Source organism: Taeniopygia guttata, chromosome 3 (genome assembly GCF_048771995.1).
Source record: "Taeniopygia guttata chromosome 3, bTaeGut7.mat, whole genome shotgun sequence".
Taxonomy (NCBI): Eukaryota; Metazoa; Chordata; class Aves; order Passeriformes; family Estrildidae; genus Taeniopygia; species Taeniopygia guttata.
The window spans coordinates 3,518,421-3,539,050 of record NC_133027.1 but is presented as its reverse complement, the minus strand read 5'-3'; the positions used below and the strand labels follow the sequence as shown (position 1 = coordinate 3,539,050).

At 46.8% G+C, this 20,630-nt stretch overlaps 1 protein-coding gene across 1 annotated transcript; it reads right to left on the bottom strand.

Moving 5' to 3' along the window:
• Positions 1 to 3,251: 3,251 nt before the first annotated feature.
• Positions 3,252 to 15,788, bottom strand: LOC101234062 (L-threonine 3-dehydrogenase, mitochondrial). Its single transcript, XM_041714970.2, has 10 exons — positions 15,703 to 15,788; positions 13,192 to 13,303; positions 10,795 to 10,996; positions 10,424 to 10,466; positions 9,245 to 9,315; positions 8,565 to 8,714; positions 8,062 to 8,234; positions 7,012 to 7,102; positions 6,297 to 6,566; positions 3,252 to 6,088 (listed from the first exon to the last, which is right to left on the bottom strand). Exons 3-10 carry the CDS (start codon positions 10,976 to 10,978, stop codon positions 5,949 to 5,951), a joined length of 1,122 nt encoding a protein of 373 aa, XP_041570904.2. The 5' UTR covers positions 10,979 to 10,996; positions 13,192 to 13,303; positions 15,703 to 15,788; the 3' UTR covers positions 3,252 to 5,948.
• Between the last annotated feature and the right edge of the window lie 4,842 nt (positions 15,789 to 20,630).

The window sequence follows — 20,630 nt, the reverse complement described above, 5'->3', positions numbered from 1 at the left end:
TCATCCATGCCTCAACTTCAGACCTGCTTAAACCACACCTAACCATGGAAAAATCACATGAAAAGATAAACGAGCAATTTATAGACTTTTCCTCCTTTTACCTTCCCCAAAGGCACATGCAGCTGGGAAAAGTGTGGAAGTACATGAGTGCCCCCAGAATAGGGCTGGACTCAAGCAAAAGGAACTTATTTAATTCAATATTAGACACCCACATCAATCACAAATCCCCACCAAACCAAGTCTCCCTAGATCTGGAGGTCAATAAACCACTTATCCCATGAAACATCATCCTTGGGATGGTATTTGTGTGCAGCCAAACGCACTCAGACACTCTGTGATGAGTTCCCTACAAAATACCCTAGGAAAAAATGTCATTTTAGCATTTATCACAATGTAGGACATGCTGGCAAGCCATATCTGAGCAATTGGGGTGTAATTCCAGTATTTACTGAAGTGAAAAGCTGATCCCACTAAATTAAGCATTATAATAAGATAAATAATTATTATAAAGAAAGTAGTGATAAAATATTAAAACTCAACTGTCTTAAAAAATAATTACAGATTTTGGAGCTCACACGGGTTATATTCATTTCTAGAAGATCAATTTACCCTTAAAATTGCAAGGATTAGAAAGGTAAGGATTTTTCCAAACCTCCTATAAGCCTCTCACCATCACAAGGGTCCAGGAAGAAGAGCTTTAAAAATGCATCAGATCTGAGACTTTTGGGTCAGGTTGGGTCAAAGAGGATGAACTCTGGACTTTACTTTCTCTCCTCTGACTCATCCTTTTTGCAACAGCCCTGCTGGTGACAGATCAGAGGAAAGGCTGGAGAGATGTGTGATCTGTTGCATCACACAGGTGTGGTGACATCACCCTGGCAGCAATGCCCCCACCGTGCCAAAAAACGATCCGTGTCCTTGGAGCCAGGCGTGCCCTGCCAGGAGCCTCCTCTTTTTTAGGATTGGTCCAAAGCTGATCAGGGTAGTTCCTGAGGATGCATTCCCAGCCCAGTTTTCCATTCCATTTCACATTCATCTGTGCAAGAGTTCACAGAATTGTGGAATCATGGAATGGTTTGGGTTGGAGGGGAACTTTGAGAGCATCCAGTCCCACCCCCTGCCATGAGCACGGACACCTTCCACTATCCCAGGCTGCTCCAAGCCCTGTCCAATCTGGACTTGGAAGCTTCCAGGGATCCAGGGGCAGCCACAGCTTCTCTGGGCACCCTGTGCCAGGGCCTGCCCACCCTCACAGGGAACAATTCCTTCCCAATATCCCATCTATCCCTTCCCTCTGGCAGCGGGAAACGATTCTCCCTTGTGCTATCCCTTCAGGTCCTTGTCCCAAGTCCCTCTCCAGCTCTCCTGGAGCACCTTCCCATTTAGGCACTGGAAGGTGCTCTCAGGTCTCTCCGGAGCCTTCTCTTCTCCAAACTGGGATATCAAAGCTCTGCTTCAGGTCAGAAGAAATATTATCCTGTAGCCAAGGTCTTTTCCACTCTGGGGACCCATATGAAATGGGGGTCAAGGGCAAAACACTGTTTGTATTTTTTGTTAAAAAGTTTAAACTCTCTCAAAACTGAACATCAACTTGTGTGTTGCACCTTCTCAGGAGTTCCAGGGAGGTGCACAAGGACTTAGGGGCAGGAAAAATCCCAAACTGCTCATAGTTCCAGAAACAAGGAAAGGAAACAACTTTCTTTCCTGGCTGAGCAATGCCCACTCCAGATACATCTTCCACAATGGTGCTGCTGAGGCATAAATGTCTTTCAAATTGCATCTCCACAACGGTGTGTGCCAGCTCTGAGCTGCTCTGTGTCATCCCAGTCATCCTGAAATCCCTGTGTTCGTTCCAGGAGCTGCCCCCTCTCTGCCCCTCAGTCCCAGCACGGTGCTCAGTCCAACGGGGAATTTAGGATCACATACAGTTATGGCACAAAGCCAGAAATAGCCTGGAGAGCATTTGTCTGCCCTGAGGCTCCAGGAGAAGAGCAAATAACAGCTGATATTCCCTAAAATTGACACAACCTGCCTGCAGCGGGGCAGGAAAGCCACCAGGCCTGGCTGAAACATGGAGAGTGGGGAGGGGGCTGCAAGGTGGGGATCCCAGCCCCTGGATTTCCCTCCGGATAACCCAGATGCTCTCCTCTCTTCACCTCCCTGTGCTCAACTTCTCTTCCCTGCAGGAATGCAGAGCCCCTGACAAACAGCTGGGAGCTTGATTCCAACCTGAGGAACAGCAGGAGGGGTTTTCCAAAAGGACAGGCGTTAATCCCCCACATCCCTCACACCTTTCCACTGAGGGAAGGAGCTTCCTTCCCTCTTCCTGCACCTGGCTGATGTCTTAAACAGCCAAGAGAAGAAAGCAGCGCCAAGCTTCATCCAACCTGGCCTTGGACACTTCCAGGGATCCAGGGGCAGCCACAGCTTCTCTGGGCACCCTGTGCCAGGGCCTCATCACCCTCACAGCCAAGAATTTCCTCCTAATGTCACATCTGAGCCCACCATCCTTCAGTTTATCCCATTCCTCCTTGTCCTGTCCCTCCATGCCTTGTCCCAAGTCCCTCTCCAGCTCTCCTGGAGCCCCTTTAGACACTGGAAGGGGCTCTGAGGTCTCCCTGGATCCTTCTCCAGGTGAACAGCCTCGGCTCTCCCAGCCTGGCTCCAGCTGCAGCAGCTCTGGAGGCAGCACCGTCACCTCTGGCACTTCTAAAAGCCGGGCTGGGCTTGTGTCAAACAGGACTCAACAAGATGCAGACCAAGGATCAAAGGGGAGCAGCTGGGAAGAGCGTGGTGCTGCAACACCCTCCGAAGAACAATGGCCACGTTAGTCACCCACGTGCGGTCAGGAGGAATGTTCTCTCCACCAGACCTGCCCGTGGTTAGAAAGCCGAGGTGTGGGAGGAGGGAAAGGCCTCGTTTCATCTGCAGGGAGGGTTTAGCCGTGGATTAAGGAGGCAGGGTGGGGCTGTGGGGAGTTATGAGTGAGATCTCCTCACCCAAGCTTCTCCTGCTGACCCGTCACAGGTTGTGCAATACCTGCTCAGACACAGAAACTAGGACCCAGCTGGGTCTCAGCACCCTCACAAGCAGGAATTCCTTCCCAAATCCCATCTATCCCTGCCCTCTGGCAGTGTGCAGCCATTCCCTGTGTCCTGTCCCTCCATCCCTTGTCCCAAGTCCCTCTCCAGCTCTGCTGGAGCCTCCAGCACTGCTCTCACCTGCTCCAGCCAAGGATGAGACACCCACGATCCATCTGCATAGGATTTTATTAAAGGAGACATCACCCACAACTAACAATAGTTGAAAAAATATTAACAACCTTTTTTTTTTTTTAACTTTTTTTTCTGTCCTGAATAGGTAATTTAACAGCCACAGTGCTCAAGTGTCATGAGGGAAGCCTCTGCCCAGAAGTCAAACTTCCAGCTGGTAGAAAAAGGCAGATATTTTGTACCACATCAAGTTAGTTTAATACAGAAAAAAAAAAAATTGTGACATCATTACAAAAGAAGTTAATGTGGAAGATATGGGGGGAGAAATACACAGATCATTGGTGAGATTGAGAATTTCAAACACGATGCAGACCCTGCAGACACAATTAATAACATTCCCTGATTGTCACCAGTTTTCTCCAGACCACTCTCCGTAGGAACACAGTTCATTTCAGATTTTTAAAAATTAAGTTTATTAGATGGCTGCTCCTAAATGAGGCCAGTAACATCTTGGCAGGAGGTTTGAATTTCACCTTTGCTATGACACCTGTTCCAAGGCTTTTGTGTAATTCCACCACCAATGACAGTGCTTCAGAAGAAAGAACATTCCTGCTCCTCACTCTTGCTGACTGATTAAACTGGAGCTGGGAATGAGGGTAAGGGGATCAGACCCCAGGACACTGAGTGAGGTAAGGACACGGAGTGAGACCCATCAACAACTCTTTATTTTACACTTCCCAAAGGTGGAACAGAGGCACTGAGGAGTGGACAAGACACTTCAGCTCCTTTCCAGCCCTTCACATGCTGTCTCCAGGTCCCTGGGAGATAATCCAGCCTCGATGCCATTCTTTTGGACAGAGGACAAAGCCCAGCCAGTCTCTCCTCACAGAGTGTGAAGAGAGGGCCGACTTCACTGGCCCATTGGGCCAAAAATTACACTTGAGCTACATGAGCGTTACAAAGTGGCCAAAGTTTAAAAACCTGTCCTTTCAGCAATGTAAACAATATAAAAATGTTTCAGTAAAAGCCACGACCCTTGAGCTTAAATACCCTGGGAAATTCCTACTTTCCCCACAGATGAAAGGATAAAATACATACAAAACCAAGAGATATAAATGTAACGAATGTTTCAAATAACTGGGTTTCACCACAGAATCTTCATTGGAAGGTTACTGTTGTGAGGGAACATAATCCCTGCAGGAGAGTTCCTGCACAGAGACAAAAGTCTGATCGTGGAAGGGTTACAGAGAACACAACAGACTTGCAACCACCAAAGCATTGTCATAGAAAATAGAGCAAACAAGTTGTAGGCAAAAAAAACCCAAAAAACAACTTGAATGTGTTTACCTACACACACTACTGGAGTATACAAGACAAAAACAAGAAAAAAAAAAAAAAGAAAAAGAAGAGCTTCCGTAGGGAATTTCCAGTCATTTTGAAAATGAAAGGTATTTTTTCTTTGAAAAAAATAAAATCCAAAGCTCCCAGAGGCTGTTTCTCAGCTAGAGTAGCTGATAGCTCAGACTCACATCCATGGAAACTGGTATTTTACCTACAATGACGTTCCTGTCTCTCCAGTTTGTCATTTCCTGAAGTGTCCCAAGTAACTTTTGAACTGACACCTCTTCCTCTCACATATTTACTAAAACTCCCTTGTGCATCCCAGAATCTCCTGTGCGTGAAACTCAACAAGCAGAACAGCCCTTAGCTGTAGCTAGAAGATGGTTTCAGCTTCTGGATCCCTCTCTGAAGAATAAAAGGGTATGAGTTACATTAAAACAGCATCTACACAGTGCACATGGGTGAACAGGAAATATTTCCAAGGCTGACCTGACTCTACAATAAGGCTCCATCCTCAGCCCATCCTTAAAACTTGTTCCAGGCAATGTGACACTGTGCAGGGACTCCAAACAACTGGGAGAACCAAAAGTACTGCTAAAAATCACAGCCAGAGGCTTGGCCTCCCTGAAATCCTACCAAGCCTCACATCCATGGAACAGCTCTTCAGATTTCGGCTCTCCCTCCGAGGTTGCACTGAAGGCAGCGGCACTTGCAGAGAACAGGACAAAGCTTTGCTTGTAAACTCTGGTTTTTTTTTAAAGCATGATAAGAATTCAAGTCCTATTCCACTTCACATTTATAAGCAGCATCATTAGAATGCTGCTCTGTATGGCCTAGGTATAGAAAAGTGTATGCTTAGACAGCGCTAAAAAGAGATATAAATAACAGCTATCGAGCAAAGTTTGATTTTAAACTAGAATTGCAACAGCCCCCTGCAATTTGGAAACATGAAACAGCTCTTCTGAAGTCTCTTTTGTAAGCAAAGAGTAAAAAGGATCTTGCTACAACCTAACATCCTTCACCAGGAAGAAGCAAAACTTAGAGTTAACTTTTCAGGATATTCCTGAAAGGCCAGTTGGACAATGCTATCCCACGTTGTTTGCCAAGGAAGAGGCAGGAATGATTGGAGAGCCATAGGCCAGGAGTAAGTTATTTTTGTGTTTTTCCCTAAGTGTGAAAGTTCAAGAACTCTGTCAGCAGTGCTGTGTTTGGGGACAGCACCCAGTGCTGTTTTTTATCTAAAAGACATCCCAGCTACAGGACATTTCTGCCCAACTCTGTCACTACTAACAAAAATTAGTAACTGATGTGCTTTAAGACTCAGAAAATTAGAAACTAAAATTCGGCCATTTCTTCCTGGTCCTCTGTGGAAATCTGGAAACATCTGAAAGCATTTCAGTTAGCTTGGGCAATCCTAGAGTCAGACCCAAGGTAGCTAAACATTGTGGTCACCAGCTCGGGGAGGTCATAATCGTGTTTCCAACCCCAGTCCCTGCGGGCGTTGCTGTCATCAAAGTTCATGGGCCAGCTGTCCGCTGTAGGGAAAAAAAGGAAAAAAGCAAGAAAGGTGAGGCTTAGGAAAAATCTCTCTGAACTTTGAGATGTTTCATCACTACTATAGATGAATTTTGAACTATAAGACTTGGAACTGCACAGGAGCAATTTGTCAGTTCCCAAAAAGGAGACTTTATTTCGCCCCAATGATATTTTTTTTTCTTACCTGCTGCCAGGAAAGATACTAACCTATGGCCTGCCTGACTTGATCCACATTGTAGGTCATCTGGAGCTCAGGGACATACTTCTGTACCTCCTGGGCCAGCTCCTCAGGAGTGAAGCTCATGGCACTGATGTTGTAGGTCCTCATGGTCAGGGTTTCTGCAGGGGCCTCCATGACCTCCAGCGTGGCCTTCAGGCAGTCATCGATGTACATCATGGGCAGCCGGGTGTCCGGCCTCAGGTAACACTTGAATTTGCCAGTCTTTATGGCATCATGGAAAATCTGAACAGCATAATCTGGGGAAGAGAATAATGGATGTGTATCATCTGTGTTGTGCACTTCATGACAGCCAACAAACCTCAGACCAACCCCAAAGTCTCCTGTCTCAAATTTGGCAGCAGAACTGTGTGATATTCATCATGAAATCACAGAGCCGTTTGGGTTGGAAGGGAGCTTAAAGACCATCCAGTTCCAATCCCTTGCCTTGGGAAGGGATGTCACTCACTATCCCAGGTTGCTCCAAGCCCTCCAGCCTTGGGCACTTCCAGGGATCCAGGGGCAGCCACAGCTTCTCTGGGCAACCTGTGCCAGGGGCTCACCACCTTCACAGGGAAGAATTTCTTCCCAATATCCCATCCATCCCTGCCCTTGGGCAGTGGGAAGCCATTCCCCCTTGTCCTGTCATTCCATATCCTTGTGAAAAGTCCTCCCCAGCCCTCTTGTCATGCACCAGTCACTCACCAGTTGTTCCCCCTCCAGGCTGGGAATCAGCAGAGATAATCCCTGGATACCTGAGGCAGCGGAAGTCCAGACCATAGCGGTAGTGGTAGTACTGGGGAGGGGAGCAGAAACACAGAGTTACACACCAAGAGTTGGTGACATACCCACTGGTTTCACAGGAAAAATCTGACACAGGATGAACCTTCAGCTGTTCCAGGACAGGGATGAAAGGAAAGGAATTACTGAACAATCCCCATTGCCTGCCTGGCAGCTGATCTCCCTGCTTGCCCTTTTCCAGCTCACATACACATCGGTAGGTCTTTGATCTTTGACATGGATTGTCATGCTACTCATATAGTGTCTACAATGTTCAGAAACCAAACATTCCCAAGTTTATGAGATTTCCCAGGATAACACAGTCCTCAGACCTATATGAGGAAACTGTATAAAAATAACAGCTTAAAAAATGTTATTTATAAATAACTACAAAAAAAGAGAAGTTGTGCATGTCCAGACTCCCAAGACTTTGACTTTAAAGTCTTTTTTTGTAGAGGAGGAACAAAAATTCATCATTGTGTTCCTGCTGTCACAAGGCTTTGTGCACTGTCCTTTCTGCAGTGCCATTCACATTGGCACAGAGGCCAAAGCCATAAAAAACAGGGAAAGAAATGACACTGAAAGTTCAGCTGTTCGTCAGCTCCCCATGCTTTGTGCTTTTCCCAACAAAACTCAAAGGATATTTGACCTTCAGAACTGCCTCAGACTATTGCTGAGTAGTAAATTTGAAGGAAGGAAAAATGGGGGCAAGAATGAGTGAGGAATCTTACAAAAGCAATGAAGTTCTAATCATAGAATCATAGAAGGGCTTGGGTTGGAAGAGACCTTAAAGAACATTCCAAGTCCTGCCAAGGACAAAGATGACTTCCACTATCCCAGTTTGCTCCAAACCCTGTTCAGCCTGGCCTTGGACACTTCCAGGAATCCAGGGGCAGCCACAGCTTCTTTGGGAAACCTGTTCCAGTGAAATTCTACCAGACCTTTTAGGAAATGAATAAAATAAAAAATTCTCACTTCTCCCATGAGCTCAGCATGGACCTTGGAGACGCCATAGATTGTCCTTGGTCTCTGAATGCAGAGATCAGGAGTTGGATCTCGAGGAGAGGTGGGTCCAAAGGCTCCAATGGTGCTTGGAACAAAGAGCCTTAAATTATGCTCAGCTGCAATATCCAGAACATTGTGTAAACCTGGGAAAAAAAACCCACAAAACAGGATTTATCAGAATACTTCTGCTTTCTAAAGCCATTGTGAGAATTATAAAATATTCTCAGCTGGAAGACACCCATGAAGATCATCCAGTCCAACCCCTGGCCCTGCACAGACCCACCAACAATCCCACCCTGTGCATCCCTGAGAGCGTTGTCCAAACACTCCTGGAGCTCTGGCAGCCTTGGGAATGTCACCATTCCCTGGGGAGCTGTTCCAGTGCCTGACACCCTCTGGGGAAGAACCTTTCCCTGATCTCCAACCCAAACCTGCCCTGACACAGCTTTGAGCACTCAAAACCCAGCACACACCAGTGATGTTGACAGCTCTGGCCAAGGGCACGTTGGCCTCTCCCACGGCGCTGAGCAGGGCGCTGTAGTGGAACAGCCACGTGATGCGGTTGTTCACCACGATCTCCCGCAGGTTCTTGTAGTCCAAGATATCCGCGAAGATGAAAGGACCTGGAGGAGATGGAAGCAGTGGGAAATTGGATGTCAGGAATGGATGGAAGGAAGGTTCTGCATGAAGCTCAGGCTGTTGTTTCTACCACCTAAATACATCACTAAACAGCAATGTTGAGGTAAAATTTTCCGCAAGTTTTTAGTGAAAATCAAACAGACTTAAATCCTATTCTACATCCACCTCATTATAAAAATTCCTTGAGCATGTAAAAACAAAGCACAAGTTTCATTTCCAACTTCCTCCCTCCAAAAGAATAAAAGCACCTCTTTTTACAGCAGGAGCACAAGGTGCCTCAAGTATTTATTGGAGTCTGGAAAGTGGCACAGCAGCACAGGAATATTTAGGGAAAGGGAATAAAAGAAGAAATCAACCTTTTGGCAAGATTTGAAAGCAGGGAGGCATTATGCAGAAGATTTGAACAGCAGCTTGTCAGTGTAATCCACTTATCACTTTGATAATTAGTTTATGAACATCAGAGGTAAAGTCAAGGTTTTTTGGGTTTTTTTTATGTGCTTCCCCAGTCACTTACCACTATAAAAAATATTATCTGCAGGCTTTCTAATGTCAGACAAGATCACATTGTTCTTTCCAAAGCGTTTCCTGTGTAAAAATACCCACAGGGAACAGTGAGTCCACAGCTTTTTGAGATAATCCATCAGTTGCTACTTTGTTTTGCAGGAGCGATAGCAGAGGAACAATATTTTCCACAATAAAATCAATTACTGCACTAAACAAAAAGAAAACCCCAACAATCCTTTAAATATCAACACAGCATCTTAAAAAGTTATCAAATACTTCCAGTAGCAGTCAAGGTCTGCATAAGGATACAGAATTTTTTTAGAAGGACAAAATATGTTGGGAAAAGAGACTTTCCTACCCTTTTCTTAGTGAAAACTGTACCCAGGGATAGTTTACTCCCCTGCAAACAAAAAAATCCCACTGGGATTGTTGTAACTGCAGCTACTTTTATATCAAGGAAAAAAATAGAGAGAAATTGTGACCTTGTGCTAATCAGAGCAGATCTGGTGGTATTGAAGTACATTCTGGCCTCCCATTATTTGGACAATTTAAAAATATATCATAGAAAGAGCAGAAAATGTTCAAACTGCCACAGTGTTGAGTGCAGTAAGTCTGCTCACTTTTAGTCTTGGTCTAAATTCCCTCCAGCAAAGACTGTGAACAAATGATAAACTGAGCTGGATATGAACAGGGACATGGATCAGGGAGAGCTCTTGGAGCATTTCACACTTCTTGAAAAGATGTCATAAAAAAGGAGGTAACTGTGCTTGAGGTGGGGGAAGAGGAGAAGGAAAAAGAAGGAAAACTCTGAGAGTTCAGAATCTGAATACTCCCATTTAACTGGAAGCAAACAACTCAGCGGACAGTCCCTCAGACAAAATCCTGCTATTCTGGGAATTGTGACCAATGGACATGAAGAAAACATGTCAGAACCCCACAGCAAGCACGGGAGGGACAAACAAAATGATGGTGAAAACTTAATTATAGAATAATTAAGAATCATTAAGGAAAAGACCTTTAAGATCATCAAGACCAGCCATTAATGTTATTTATAAAGCCAAGAGGCAAAACCGGCATTTGTAACATAGGATTTCTTTTATAAACAACTTTCCAGACAACTATTGCTTCTGGAAGTGATGGCTAAAGCTGGAATGCCTCACTCACAGCAAGCCAGGGAATGGTGACCCACCTCAGCAGCTTTGCAAGTCCCACCCCGAGCTGGCCAAGACCACCTAAGAGACAAAAACCAGAGGAAAAGGGGGAGTCACAATGCAGAATTCCATTATTATCTGTATCACATCAAGAATTAGCATGATTTTCTCAGCGAGTCAGGAAGCTTCTACATTTTTTTTCTCAAGACACTGTTCTTAGAAGAATCCTGGAATTAAAATAGGAAAGTTCACAAGGGACTCTGATATTACTGCCCAACGGGAAAGATCACCCCAATTCCAGGATATTTGGGGTATTTTTGCTTCCAGAACTGTGCAGTTTGGGGAGGGAGGAGAGCAGTGGGAAAGCTCAGCTGAGAAGCAGGAACCCAGCTGTGCTAGGAGTGCTGACCTGTGATTAGCACCCGGGGATGATCCGACTCGGAGAACGTCACCGAGTGGAAGCTGGCGTCGGAGGCCACCTGGCGTGGGGACACCCCGATGGCCCGGACGGGCACGAGGGACACGCCACAGCCACAGCCAGAGCTCTGCAGCAGCTGGCTGGCAGCTCTGCCCAGGTTCCTGATGACTGGCATCTTCCCCCTTCAGGTGTGCTGCCAGGAGAGAGACAAAAGATGAGTCAGGAGTGATTCAACCCCATTAAACTGCTTTTAAAACGTTCCCCCAGAAAACTCTGCAGGGATCCAGAGGAATTTGATGCCATCTGAGGGCTGAAAGCAGCCTGGGATGTAACATGAGCAGAGGTAATGTATTCCCTGGAGTGAGCTCAGGAAAATATCCACAGTCCAGAAAAATGGACAGGGAGAACACTGTAAAGCTCAAGTTTAAACTTTTTTTAAAACTTCATTCAAAACTGTGATTTTAAGTATAAATATAGAATAAAACAAAGCTGCTGTGATGCCACGTTTGGAGTGAAAGTTTTGCAGACTGCTGTGAATAAGCAAAACTACTCAGGATTGCATCAGCAAGAACAGATGAGCCAAGGAGGCAGCAGAAAATATCTTGGAAAAAAGGGAGATTTACTCTGATTTAACACTCAGGATGGATGGTACCCAGAAAGCAAACAGAGGAGTGGCAGGGCTTAGCCAGGCCTCAGGAAAATGTCCTAATTATTTCACATAATTATAATTTACTCTGTGCTGCATTCAAGTTTGGATTTTTTCTCTGCAAATCCTTCATATTGCAGAAGGAAATGCAAAGTACCCCAAATAAATGACACCTGCAGCCACAAGTGGCCATTTCTGTGGTGCAAATTTAATTCTCTCAAATAAATTCCTCAAGGCACAACCATTCATTTTTTCCTTACCCCCTCTGAACAATTTTTAAGTGTTTCCCAAAGCTCTAGAATATGTAAATTCCCAGATGAAAGCATATTTCAAACTTGCCTGATGAGGTTACCCTGTCAAATCCTTTATTGGGGCATATATAAAAAGGAGAGTCAGCTAGATGGAAGCTCTCCACAAGAAATTGCAGCAGTTCGTTGCTGCAGATGAATTCCAGTTGCAGAGAAAAGCAAACAGGTGATTAATGTGGGTATTCCTTTCACTTCTCAGGTCACCTGACTGAAAATGTTCTGGTACTTGAGGGAGTTCTGCTATTTAAATACAGATTTGCTAAAGTGCCTATTGTCTAGTAAGACAGCTCCATAAAATTGCATTATTAAAAAAATACATTTAAACTGATCAAAAAGACTCGGTCTGAGATGCCCAGAGAGGTGATGGGAGTGCCCATCCTTGGAAATATCCAAATTGACATAGACCCAGACACCAGCTCTCACGATAATCCCTTCCTATTTCAGCATCAAAGAATAAAATCTTCAGTGAGTCTCTCTCAGTGCTGGGTCTGTGTGACAAAAAATTTCCACTCCAAGTACCTGAAAAAGGCATTTTGATCTTTGCAAAGTACAAACAAAAGTTGGCTGTGACTAAAATTGGTTTCCCAGTGACTGGACTGGGTTTTCCAAACATACCTAGAGTGAAACCACAAAGGATTAAGCTGAGAATTTACTCCCAGGTCTGACTCAGAACAGTAAATGCATTTTACACCAGGCACTGAAACAGCCAGGCAGCAGAACTGCTGCAAAAACCTCCACCGATGGCATTTATTTCTATTTCTATTCTAAATACAAAGGGGGAAAACCCAGGTGTGACTGGCTACTAAAGTTGCCCTAAATGCACAGATATATAAAGAAATCAATATTATGCCTTAAAAACACTTCCCCAAATAGCTGAAGTCAGCCCCACACAGTGATTAACTTGCAAAAGCAACTCATACAGGAAAGCCCATTCTCCTAGATCTGAGTTTTCCACCTTAAATAACTTCCAGGAGTTATTAACAGCTCTGAACACACACACAGAAAAAATTAATTTAACTGATGTAAAATAAATTATATTTTTATAGGCTTCCCTTTTTACTATTCCAAAGGGGAATACTTCTGTTCTGTTGGGAACTGAAGAGAAAAAAGTTACCCAAATAATATATAGATATAATTTATAGCAGAAAGTGTCCTTGCCCATGAAGCAGGATGAGCTTTAAGGTCCCTTCCAACCCAAATCACTCTATGATTCCACAATATATTTTCAAACCCCCTCCCACCTTCTGAATAGTTCCTCAGTCCCTGATCTCATTTATCAACTCAAACGGATATTAGAAAGTGTCAGCAAAACAAGGAAGTTTTATCCTCAAACATCAAAGTTATCTCCCCCACCCCAGTATTTTAAAGCAATAACCAAAGCTAATAGATTAAGCAATGGAATTGCAGCTGGAATTTTCCCTCTCCTGCACTCACCTGGGCCTCAGCTGACAATAAGGCAGAAGCAGAGAAGAGAAGGCAATTTATAGGACACTGCCTCTTTGGAAAGCCAATCAAAACCTGGCAGAGAGTAGGAGTTGTCCCACACCTTAAGGGAAAAAAAAAAAAAAAAAACAAACTAAAAAAAGTGCGTGTGAGAGCAGCAGCAGCCAGGGATTTCACTGTTCTCTCCTGCTTGATTTTGAAATGCCTGGAAGTTTGGGATAGGCAGGGAAAGGGCTCTGAAGGTGCACAAGCAGCTCCTCCAAGTCCCAGAACCAGCCAGCCTCGGGTCATGGCTGAAGGACAGAGTTTAAATTAATTAGTGGCAGCACAAAAGATTAGTAGAAAGCAAACATGTGTTCCAATGAACAATAATCTGCCTGAGATAGCAGGAAAATTCTGGGGTTTGTAAGAAGATTAAAGCACTGGGAGAGGGAAAATTGGGAATAAAGAAAAAAAAAAAAGACACATTCATAAAATGACATTTAGTGAGTGAACTGCCAGCTGCTGATCCTCTGTGAGATTTCCAAAGTGTTACATAAGCAGCAACACCTGCTGCTCACATAAAAGTCAAAAATGTTTATGGAAACCAGCAGCTCTTGTAAATTAGTTATTAATAGAATGTCATGGTGGTAAGAAAGATAAGAAAGTCATGGGCTTTGTCTGGAAAGTCCCACTGCAAGCCACAAAGAAAATGGGAGAGAGGGAGGAAAGAGAGATCAAACCAAACCCCAGAGCTCCCACAGGATTTCTGGGGCTGCACAGCTGCTGGGATGCCACAGGATGCTCCTCCAGGGAGCTAAACCAAAGAATCCAGAACTTTCTTCTTTTAAAGAAAATTAAGGGACTCTGCAGGGCACAGGATCTTGCAGATTCCCAGCCACATCCTCAGGAACATGGTTCACACCAACACAATGAGCTCCAAATTCTCAACTCTCAGTTGGCTCCAAACCCCAGTTTCTGTTCAGACCTGCAGATTTGCTTATGCATTGGGAAGCTCCTCTAATTTTCCCAACTGTATCAAGAGCTTGAGGAGAAAGACAGCACCTTCCTTGAGCATCCAGAAGATGAAGCACAAGCCATTTTGCCCGTGGAAAAGCCTCTGTGGTGGCCAAGGGCTGCCAAGTGGAAACTCCATCAGATCCCTGCATTTGGGAGCACTCAAGCTGTAACAACTAAGGGATCCTCTCAGCTCAGCCCCAGCTGCTGCTGCCTGGATAGCTGGACACAAATGCATCTCACATTCCCCGCTGGCAATTCCTCTGCTTCTGAGAACCCCCCAAGCCGGGATGATGTGTCCCTGCCGGTGTCCTCTGGCAGGGGGGATGTGCCAGGGTGTCCAGGCTGGAGCTGTTCCCTCTGGCAGGGAGCTGTTGGCCAAGCTCAGCTGGAATAACCTTGACACACACACACACGGCTCCTGTCCAGGGGTGACGCACGGCCGGGGATCAGGCCGAGCCCCTCGCGGAGCCCGCCAAGAGGAGACGTCAGCCTGAGCTGTGAGGGACCTGCTGGAAACCTGAACTCAACCACCAAAAATAAACAAAAAAAAAAAAAAAACAACAAAAAAAAAAGGGGAGAGTACGCAGCTGCTGAACGGTGTGAAACTCCCGGAATAGTAAGGAAGATTGGTCCAGAACATCCAATGTATCCTGGGCAGAGTGGGAAGCAGGGGAGGGGGGGATTCTGCCCCTCTGGCCCTCTCAGGTGAGACCCCACCTGCAGAGCTGTCCCCAGACCTGGGATCCAACAGCAGAAGGAGTGGGGCTGCTGGAGCAAGCCCGGACGAAGCCACAGAGATGCTCCAAGGGCTGGAGCCCCTCTGCACTGGAGCTTGGCTGGGAGAGCTGGAGGTGTTCATCTGGAGAAGAGAAGGATCCAGGGAGAGCTCAGAGCCCCTTCCAGTGCTTAAAGGGGCTCCAGAAGAGCTGCAGAGGGATGGAGAGACAGGACAAGGGGTAGCAGCTTTAAACATAAAACCCCCGTAGGTTTAGATGGGCTATTGGGAAGGAATGCTTGGCTGTGAGCATGGAGAGGACTGGCACAGCTTGCAGAGAAGCTGTGGATGACCCTGGACCCCTGGAAGTGTCCAAGGCCAGGTTGGACGGGACTTGGAGCATCCTGGGATGGTGGAAGATGTCCCTGCTGACGGCACGGGTTGGAACGGGAGGATCTTTAAAGTCCTTTCCACAGCAAAGCATTCCCCGATTCCCTGGCTCTTCACCCGGCACAGCCTCCGCTGCTGAAGCCGAGGGGCCGGTGCGGGTGAGGGGCACGAACCAAACCCGCGCCACACCAAAGCGCCACCAGCACCGAACCGGTCCCGGCCCCGAAGGAGGGGACCGCGCGGTGCCGGGGAAAGCCTCCCCTCCCCCTCCCCATTCATTGGGTCGCGCCGGGAGCGAGGCGGCCCCGCGATCCCTCATCACCCAAATTAATTCCCCCAAAGCCCCGCAGCCCCGGTCCGGTCCGGTTCGGTCCGGTCCGGTCCGGCCCCGCGCTCACCGCGCTCCCGCCGCGCTCCCGCCGCCGCCCGTCCCTCAGCCGGGGCTTGGGCGGTGACGTCACGCGGCCGTGACGTCACGCGCCGTGAGGGGCGGCGGTGGCAGAGCTGAGGGCGGGCTGGGCGCGCCGCCATGTGCAGAGTGTGAGGGACAAGGGGCGTAACAACTCATCCCATCCCACCCCCGCCATGGGCAGGGACACCTTCCTCTATCCCACCTTGCTCCGAGCCTTGTCCAGCCTGGCCTGGAACGCTGACAGGGATGGGGCAGTCGCAGCTTCTCTGGGCACCGTGTGCCAGGGCCTCCCCACCCTCACAGGGAACAATTCCTTCCCAATAGCCCATCTAACCTCTCCTCTGGCAGTGGGAAGCCATTCCCCCTCTTCCTTGCGCTCCATACTTGTCGGAATCTGTGGGTTTTGGTGATTCCGAGATTGTAGAAAGTCTCTGTCTTTCTGCCCCGTTGCCAAAGAAGAAGCCATATTTCGTCTGTGCTGGTTTCAAGGTTGTTTATTCTGTTTATCTCTAACATGTTCTGCTGCCCTGCCGCAGCTCTGTCCTGCAGGGCAGCGTGTGGGGCTCTGCCCTCAGTGGGATGTAACAAACATTAAATACCAGAAACTACCTGTGCTATATTTACAATAACGTGCCAATATCTGTCACCTATGTTGGACAGTGTGTCCCCAGCCTAAACCAACAGAAAAATGCCAACACCACAGTGAAACATGGAGGGCATGAAGAAGGAGGAAAAGGACAAGACACACCCAATTCCCCCATCTTGTCCCCTCTGAACCCCTAATCTAGAAACCTAAAATTTTACTTTTGCACCCGTGTCACACTTAATTATTACTCTTATCAAACACTCAAAGCTTGTAATTCATCCTGTAAGATTGAAAACTCCTCTCCATGGACAGAGATCACAGACAGTGTCTCTGGGGGCTCTGTCCAGGGGGGTTCCTGACCCCTGCCAGGGTCCCAGACCTGCCAGGGCAGCCAGAGGGAAGCCCTGGATTCCCACACATACTCCTGTCCCAAGTCCCTCTCCAGCTCTCCTGTTGGTCAGCACTCACCGACCGAGCTGTTGTACAACAACACAGCGCTGGTCACAGAATCCCCAAAACACGGAGTCCCTAATTCCCAGAGTCCCAGGATGGGTCAGTTGGAAAGGACAACTGGAGGTCATCTGGACCCAGCTCCCTGCTCAAGAATGGTCATGCCAGAGCACAGGGTTGTATCCGGAAAATTCTGGAATATCCCCGATGAGGAGACTCCACTCCCTCTCTGGACAATCTGTTCAGTGCTCGGTCACTGCACAGGAAATTTCTTCCTCACATCCAGGTGGAACTCACTGGGATCAGTCCCTGCCCGTTCCTCTGGTGCCATTGCTGGGTCCCAGAGCAGAGCCTGGGCCCTGCTCTGCCCCTCCCTGCCCACAGGGACACCCAGGGCTGAGGGTCCCTCTCAGCTGTGCCTCCTCTGGAGGCTGAACAGCCCCAGCTCCCTCAGCCTTTCCTCATCAGGGAGATGCTCCTGTCACCATCTTTCCATCACACAGGTGCAATTGTTTCTCCTAGGCTGTACCACCAGCTCCTTGACTGCCTGGACATCAGAGAGGGATGTAGTACCCAAATGATCTTTGAGTTGCTAAAAATCACCTCTGCATCCTTCAAATTTCCTCTGCATCCTTCCAGTGGCTGTTCTACATGAACAGCAGCTAAAACTCACGGTCCCTTGCTTAGACTCCGGTTTTTAGTGTTCCTGCCCTTACTGAGGTCACAGCGGCTGGGCAGGACCTGTTAGGTTTTACACTGTTTCCTAAAGGTTCAGTAGAAGGAAATATTTCCCCCTTTCTCATCAAGGTCAGTGCCTTATGTACATAACCAAGTCCTAAATGGCTTCAGCCCAGCAGAATGAACCATATGGCTGATCTTAGGTGCAGAAACCACCATTTGCTCAGCCAAGAGGCTCTTTGTTGTGACAGGGACAGTGGGAATCATTGTGTTTGTGCTGTCTGCACAGCTGAGTTGTGGCACCGTGCCTCAAAGCTGGAGATCCACCCTCCTATCAGCACCCACACTCACAGCTGCTCATCGAACTCCTGGGCAGCCTTTATCGTATCACAGGACAGAGCCTGCTGGCTGGTTGTGTGCAGGAGATGGGCGTAGCTGTTCTGAGAAGAAAACTCATCCTATCAGTATGTTTTTTTTACGTAGGAGGTCATGAAGAGAATAAAGTTGGTGGAGCTGCATGTGCACAGCAAGGACCCCACTGGGGTGAGGCTGACGCACAGATTCTGCAGGTCACCACAAGAGAAAACTAAAATAGCCTTAGAAAGGGAAAATTCTCTTGATATTAGGTGTATTGAACTGGAATAGGATGGCACTCTCAATTGGGTACATTTCTTTTTATGCTGTTTGGGAACTTGACAATTCTCTAGAGGTCAAGAGTGCTGGAATGAGCACATTCTTCTTGAATAAAGAGAAGCTGAATGTCTGGTGGGTTATGAACCCAGGTTGAGCATTTTTGGATCTCAAACACAGCAGTGTGCCCTGTGAGGTGACAAATGCAATCCTACATTTTACCATGTCCTTCAGAGCTATTTCTGCTGAGGTTTTAGAGCTGTGCTTCTTGCTTGCAAATTCTTCCTTTTCATTTTTCCTTTCTCGGGAATTATTCTTCATTTGAAGTCACTGCAGCTCTCACTGGCAGCCTGACAGGAAAGATGTGGCTGCCTCTGTATCCCTGAAGTGTCCAAGGCTGGGCTGGACAGGACTTGGAGCAGCCTGGGGTAGAGGAAGGAGATCTTGCCCATGGCAGGGGGTTGGAACTGGATAACCTTTAATGTCCTGTCCATCCCAAGGAGAATGGAGGCAGCAAGTTGCAAATTTCCCAGCCAAGAATCCTTCCAAAGAGGAGCCTTAGTTGGTCCAAACTGCAGAAATCCAGAAACACATCATGGTTTGGTGCAGTCCAGGCACTGCCTGATTTCTTAAACATCCAGTAAATCTGCAAGAAGCAGGAAGTTCTTAAGGGAGTTCTTAATGAGCAGCCAGGAGGGATTAGAGGGCCTGGAGCAGTTTGTGCAAAGTATTTGGAGTTAAATCTGATCCCATGTCACACTTTCTAAATCTCCAAGCAGAGTCTTGGTGTGATGGGGTTTTGCAGCCTCAAAAGCAGGGCTTGATATGGGAATCCCACTCCTAAATCAAGGATAGAATCATAGAATCTTGGGGTTTTTAGAGTTGGAAGGGACCTTGAGGGCCAGCCAGGTTCTCCTGCTGTTTCTGGCTGAGGGGGTGGGTGACTTCTGACAGCACAAGGAGCTGCCCACAGGGGAGGCTTGTGCATTGCTGCCCTTCTCAGGGGAGCCCTGGGAGGGTGTGGAGCAGTGGGATGTCCTCTGAATGACAAAGTGACAAACTGCTGGCAAGCAGAATTCCATGTGTGATTGACCAGTGACTTGATCTCTCAGTTCAATCCAGCATCTCTTCAGGTGGAAGCTGATCAAATCCTCCTTTCCCTGAGCTGATCCAGACAAGTCTTCTCATTCCCAGCAGCACTTGTGCAACGAGCTTCCAGATCCTTCTCCTCTGGATTCCTTCTGCTGAGCTGTACCTCCAGCAAACAACAGTATTACTTCCCTCCACCACCCCCCTTATTCCAAACACATCTATATTTCATAGCCACAAACATTAACTCCCTGAGCAATCTTGAAGAACAAAGGCTTTGAGATAAGATTATCTTGCCACAGAGGTGTTTATAAGCCTTTATTTTTTTTCCCTCATTCCCTCCTGCTTACTAATTCCACCCCTTGGCATACAGGCTGGGATTGCTATGTAATAGCTTAGCTACATGTAATTACAGAGCACAAAATTATAGATGGAGCAGGGATATTATCCATTGTGGATGGCACAAGTTTCTAAAGCACATGGGTGAGTTTGTGGAGGAGAAAAACATGAGTGAGTAACTGTAAATCTCCTGGCTGTGCAGTGACAGTGTCTGGTTCAGAAAGTCCTTCAGCTGTAGATCCCAGAGTCTGTGAGAGCACTGTGGGGAAAATGCTGCTGCTGGAAACAAAGGAGCAGGATTAGGAGGATCTTGCCTTGATTTGCTGGGGTTGCTTTTATGTTCTGAGTTGGGTTCCCTGAGTGATGAGCAATTCCTGCCTCAGCACAGCAAGGAGCAGAAGGGCTCAGCAAAACAACCACTCTATAAAAATGCTGTTTTTCAAGGCCATATATTATAAGCAGGGCATTGAGCCATGAGGGAGCCAAGTGCAGTAATAATATTTGTGAAGCACGGATCATTTCTGTTTTCTGGACCCACTTGAATGTTATTCACACAATGGAGTCATTTTTTTATGTGGTCTTCAGCTTATCAGCCTCTATTTTAAAAACTACTTGTGCTTGAATCATGTATACCCTCCCTCTAAGCAGTACTTTGTATTTGAAGGTGCTGCTGAAGGTCAACCAACTTCCTCCTTTGACATGGAGCTCACATTTAAAAGTATTTTTTGAAACACTGCCTATCTTTTCCAAAGTTTGTTGAATTTCACAATGTTCTGTAGATAATGGTGTTTCCATCTTGCCTAATTTCTGCCCATAAACAGGTCTTAAACTGTTCACAGTGAGGAAGACAGGAGCTAAAACACTTTCCAGCTTTTGCTTTTTCGTCTTCCTCCATGTAAAAAGGCAAATATACAAGACTTTATTTATTCCTGAAGGGGATATCTTCCCTGTCTCTGTCTGCAGGGAGGGCCCAGAGTGCCTAGAGATAGATTAGTGAGGAAGAGGAATTTTGCTTGGATTTTGTGTGACTATCTTTCCCTCAGACCCAAGCAAAGTTTCAGTTCCTAAAAGGATCTCCTGCTACGTCCCACATGTGCCACAGCAGCCACAAAGAGACACCAAAGAGGGACACTGAGCTGGGC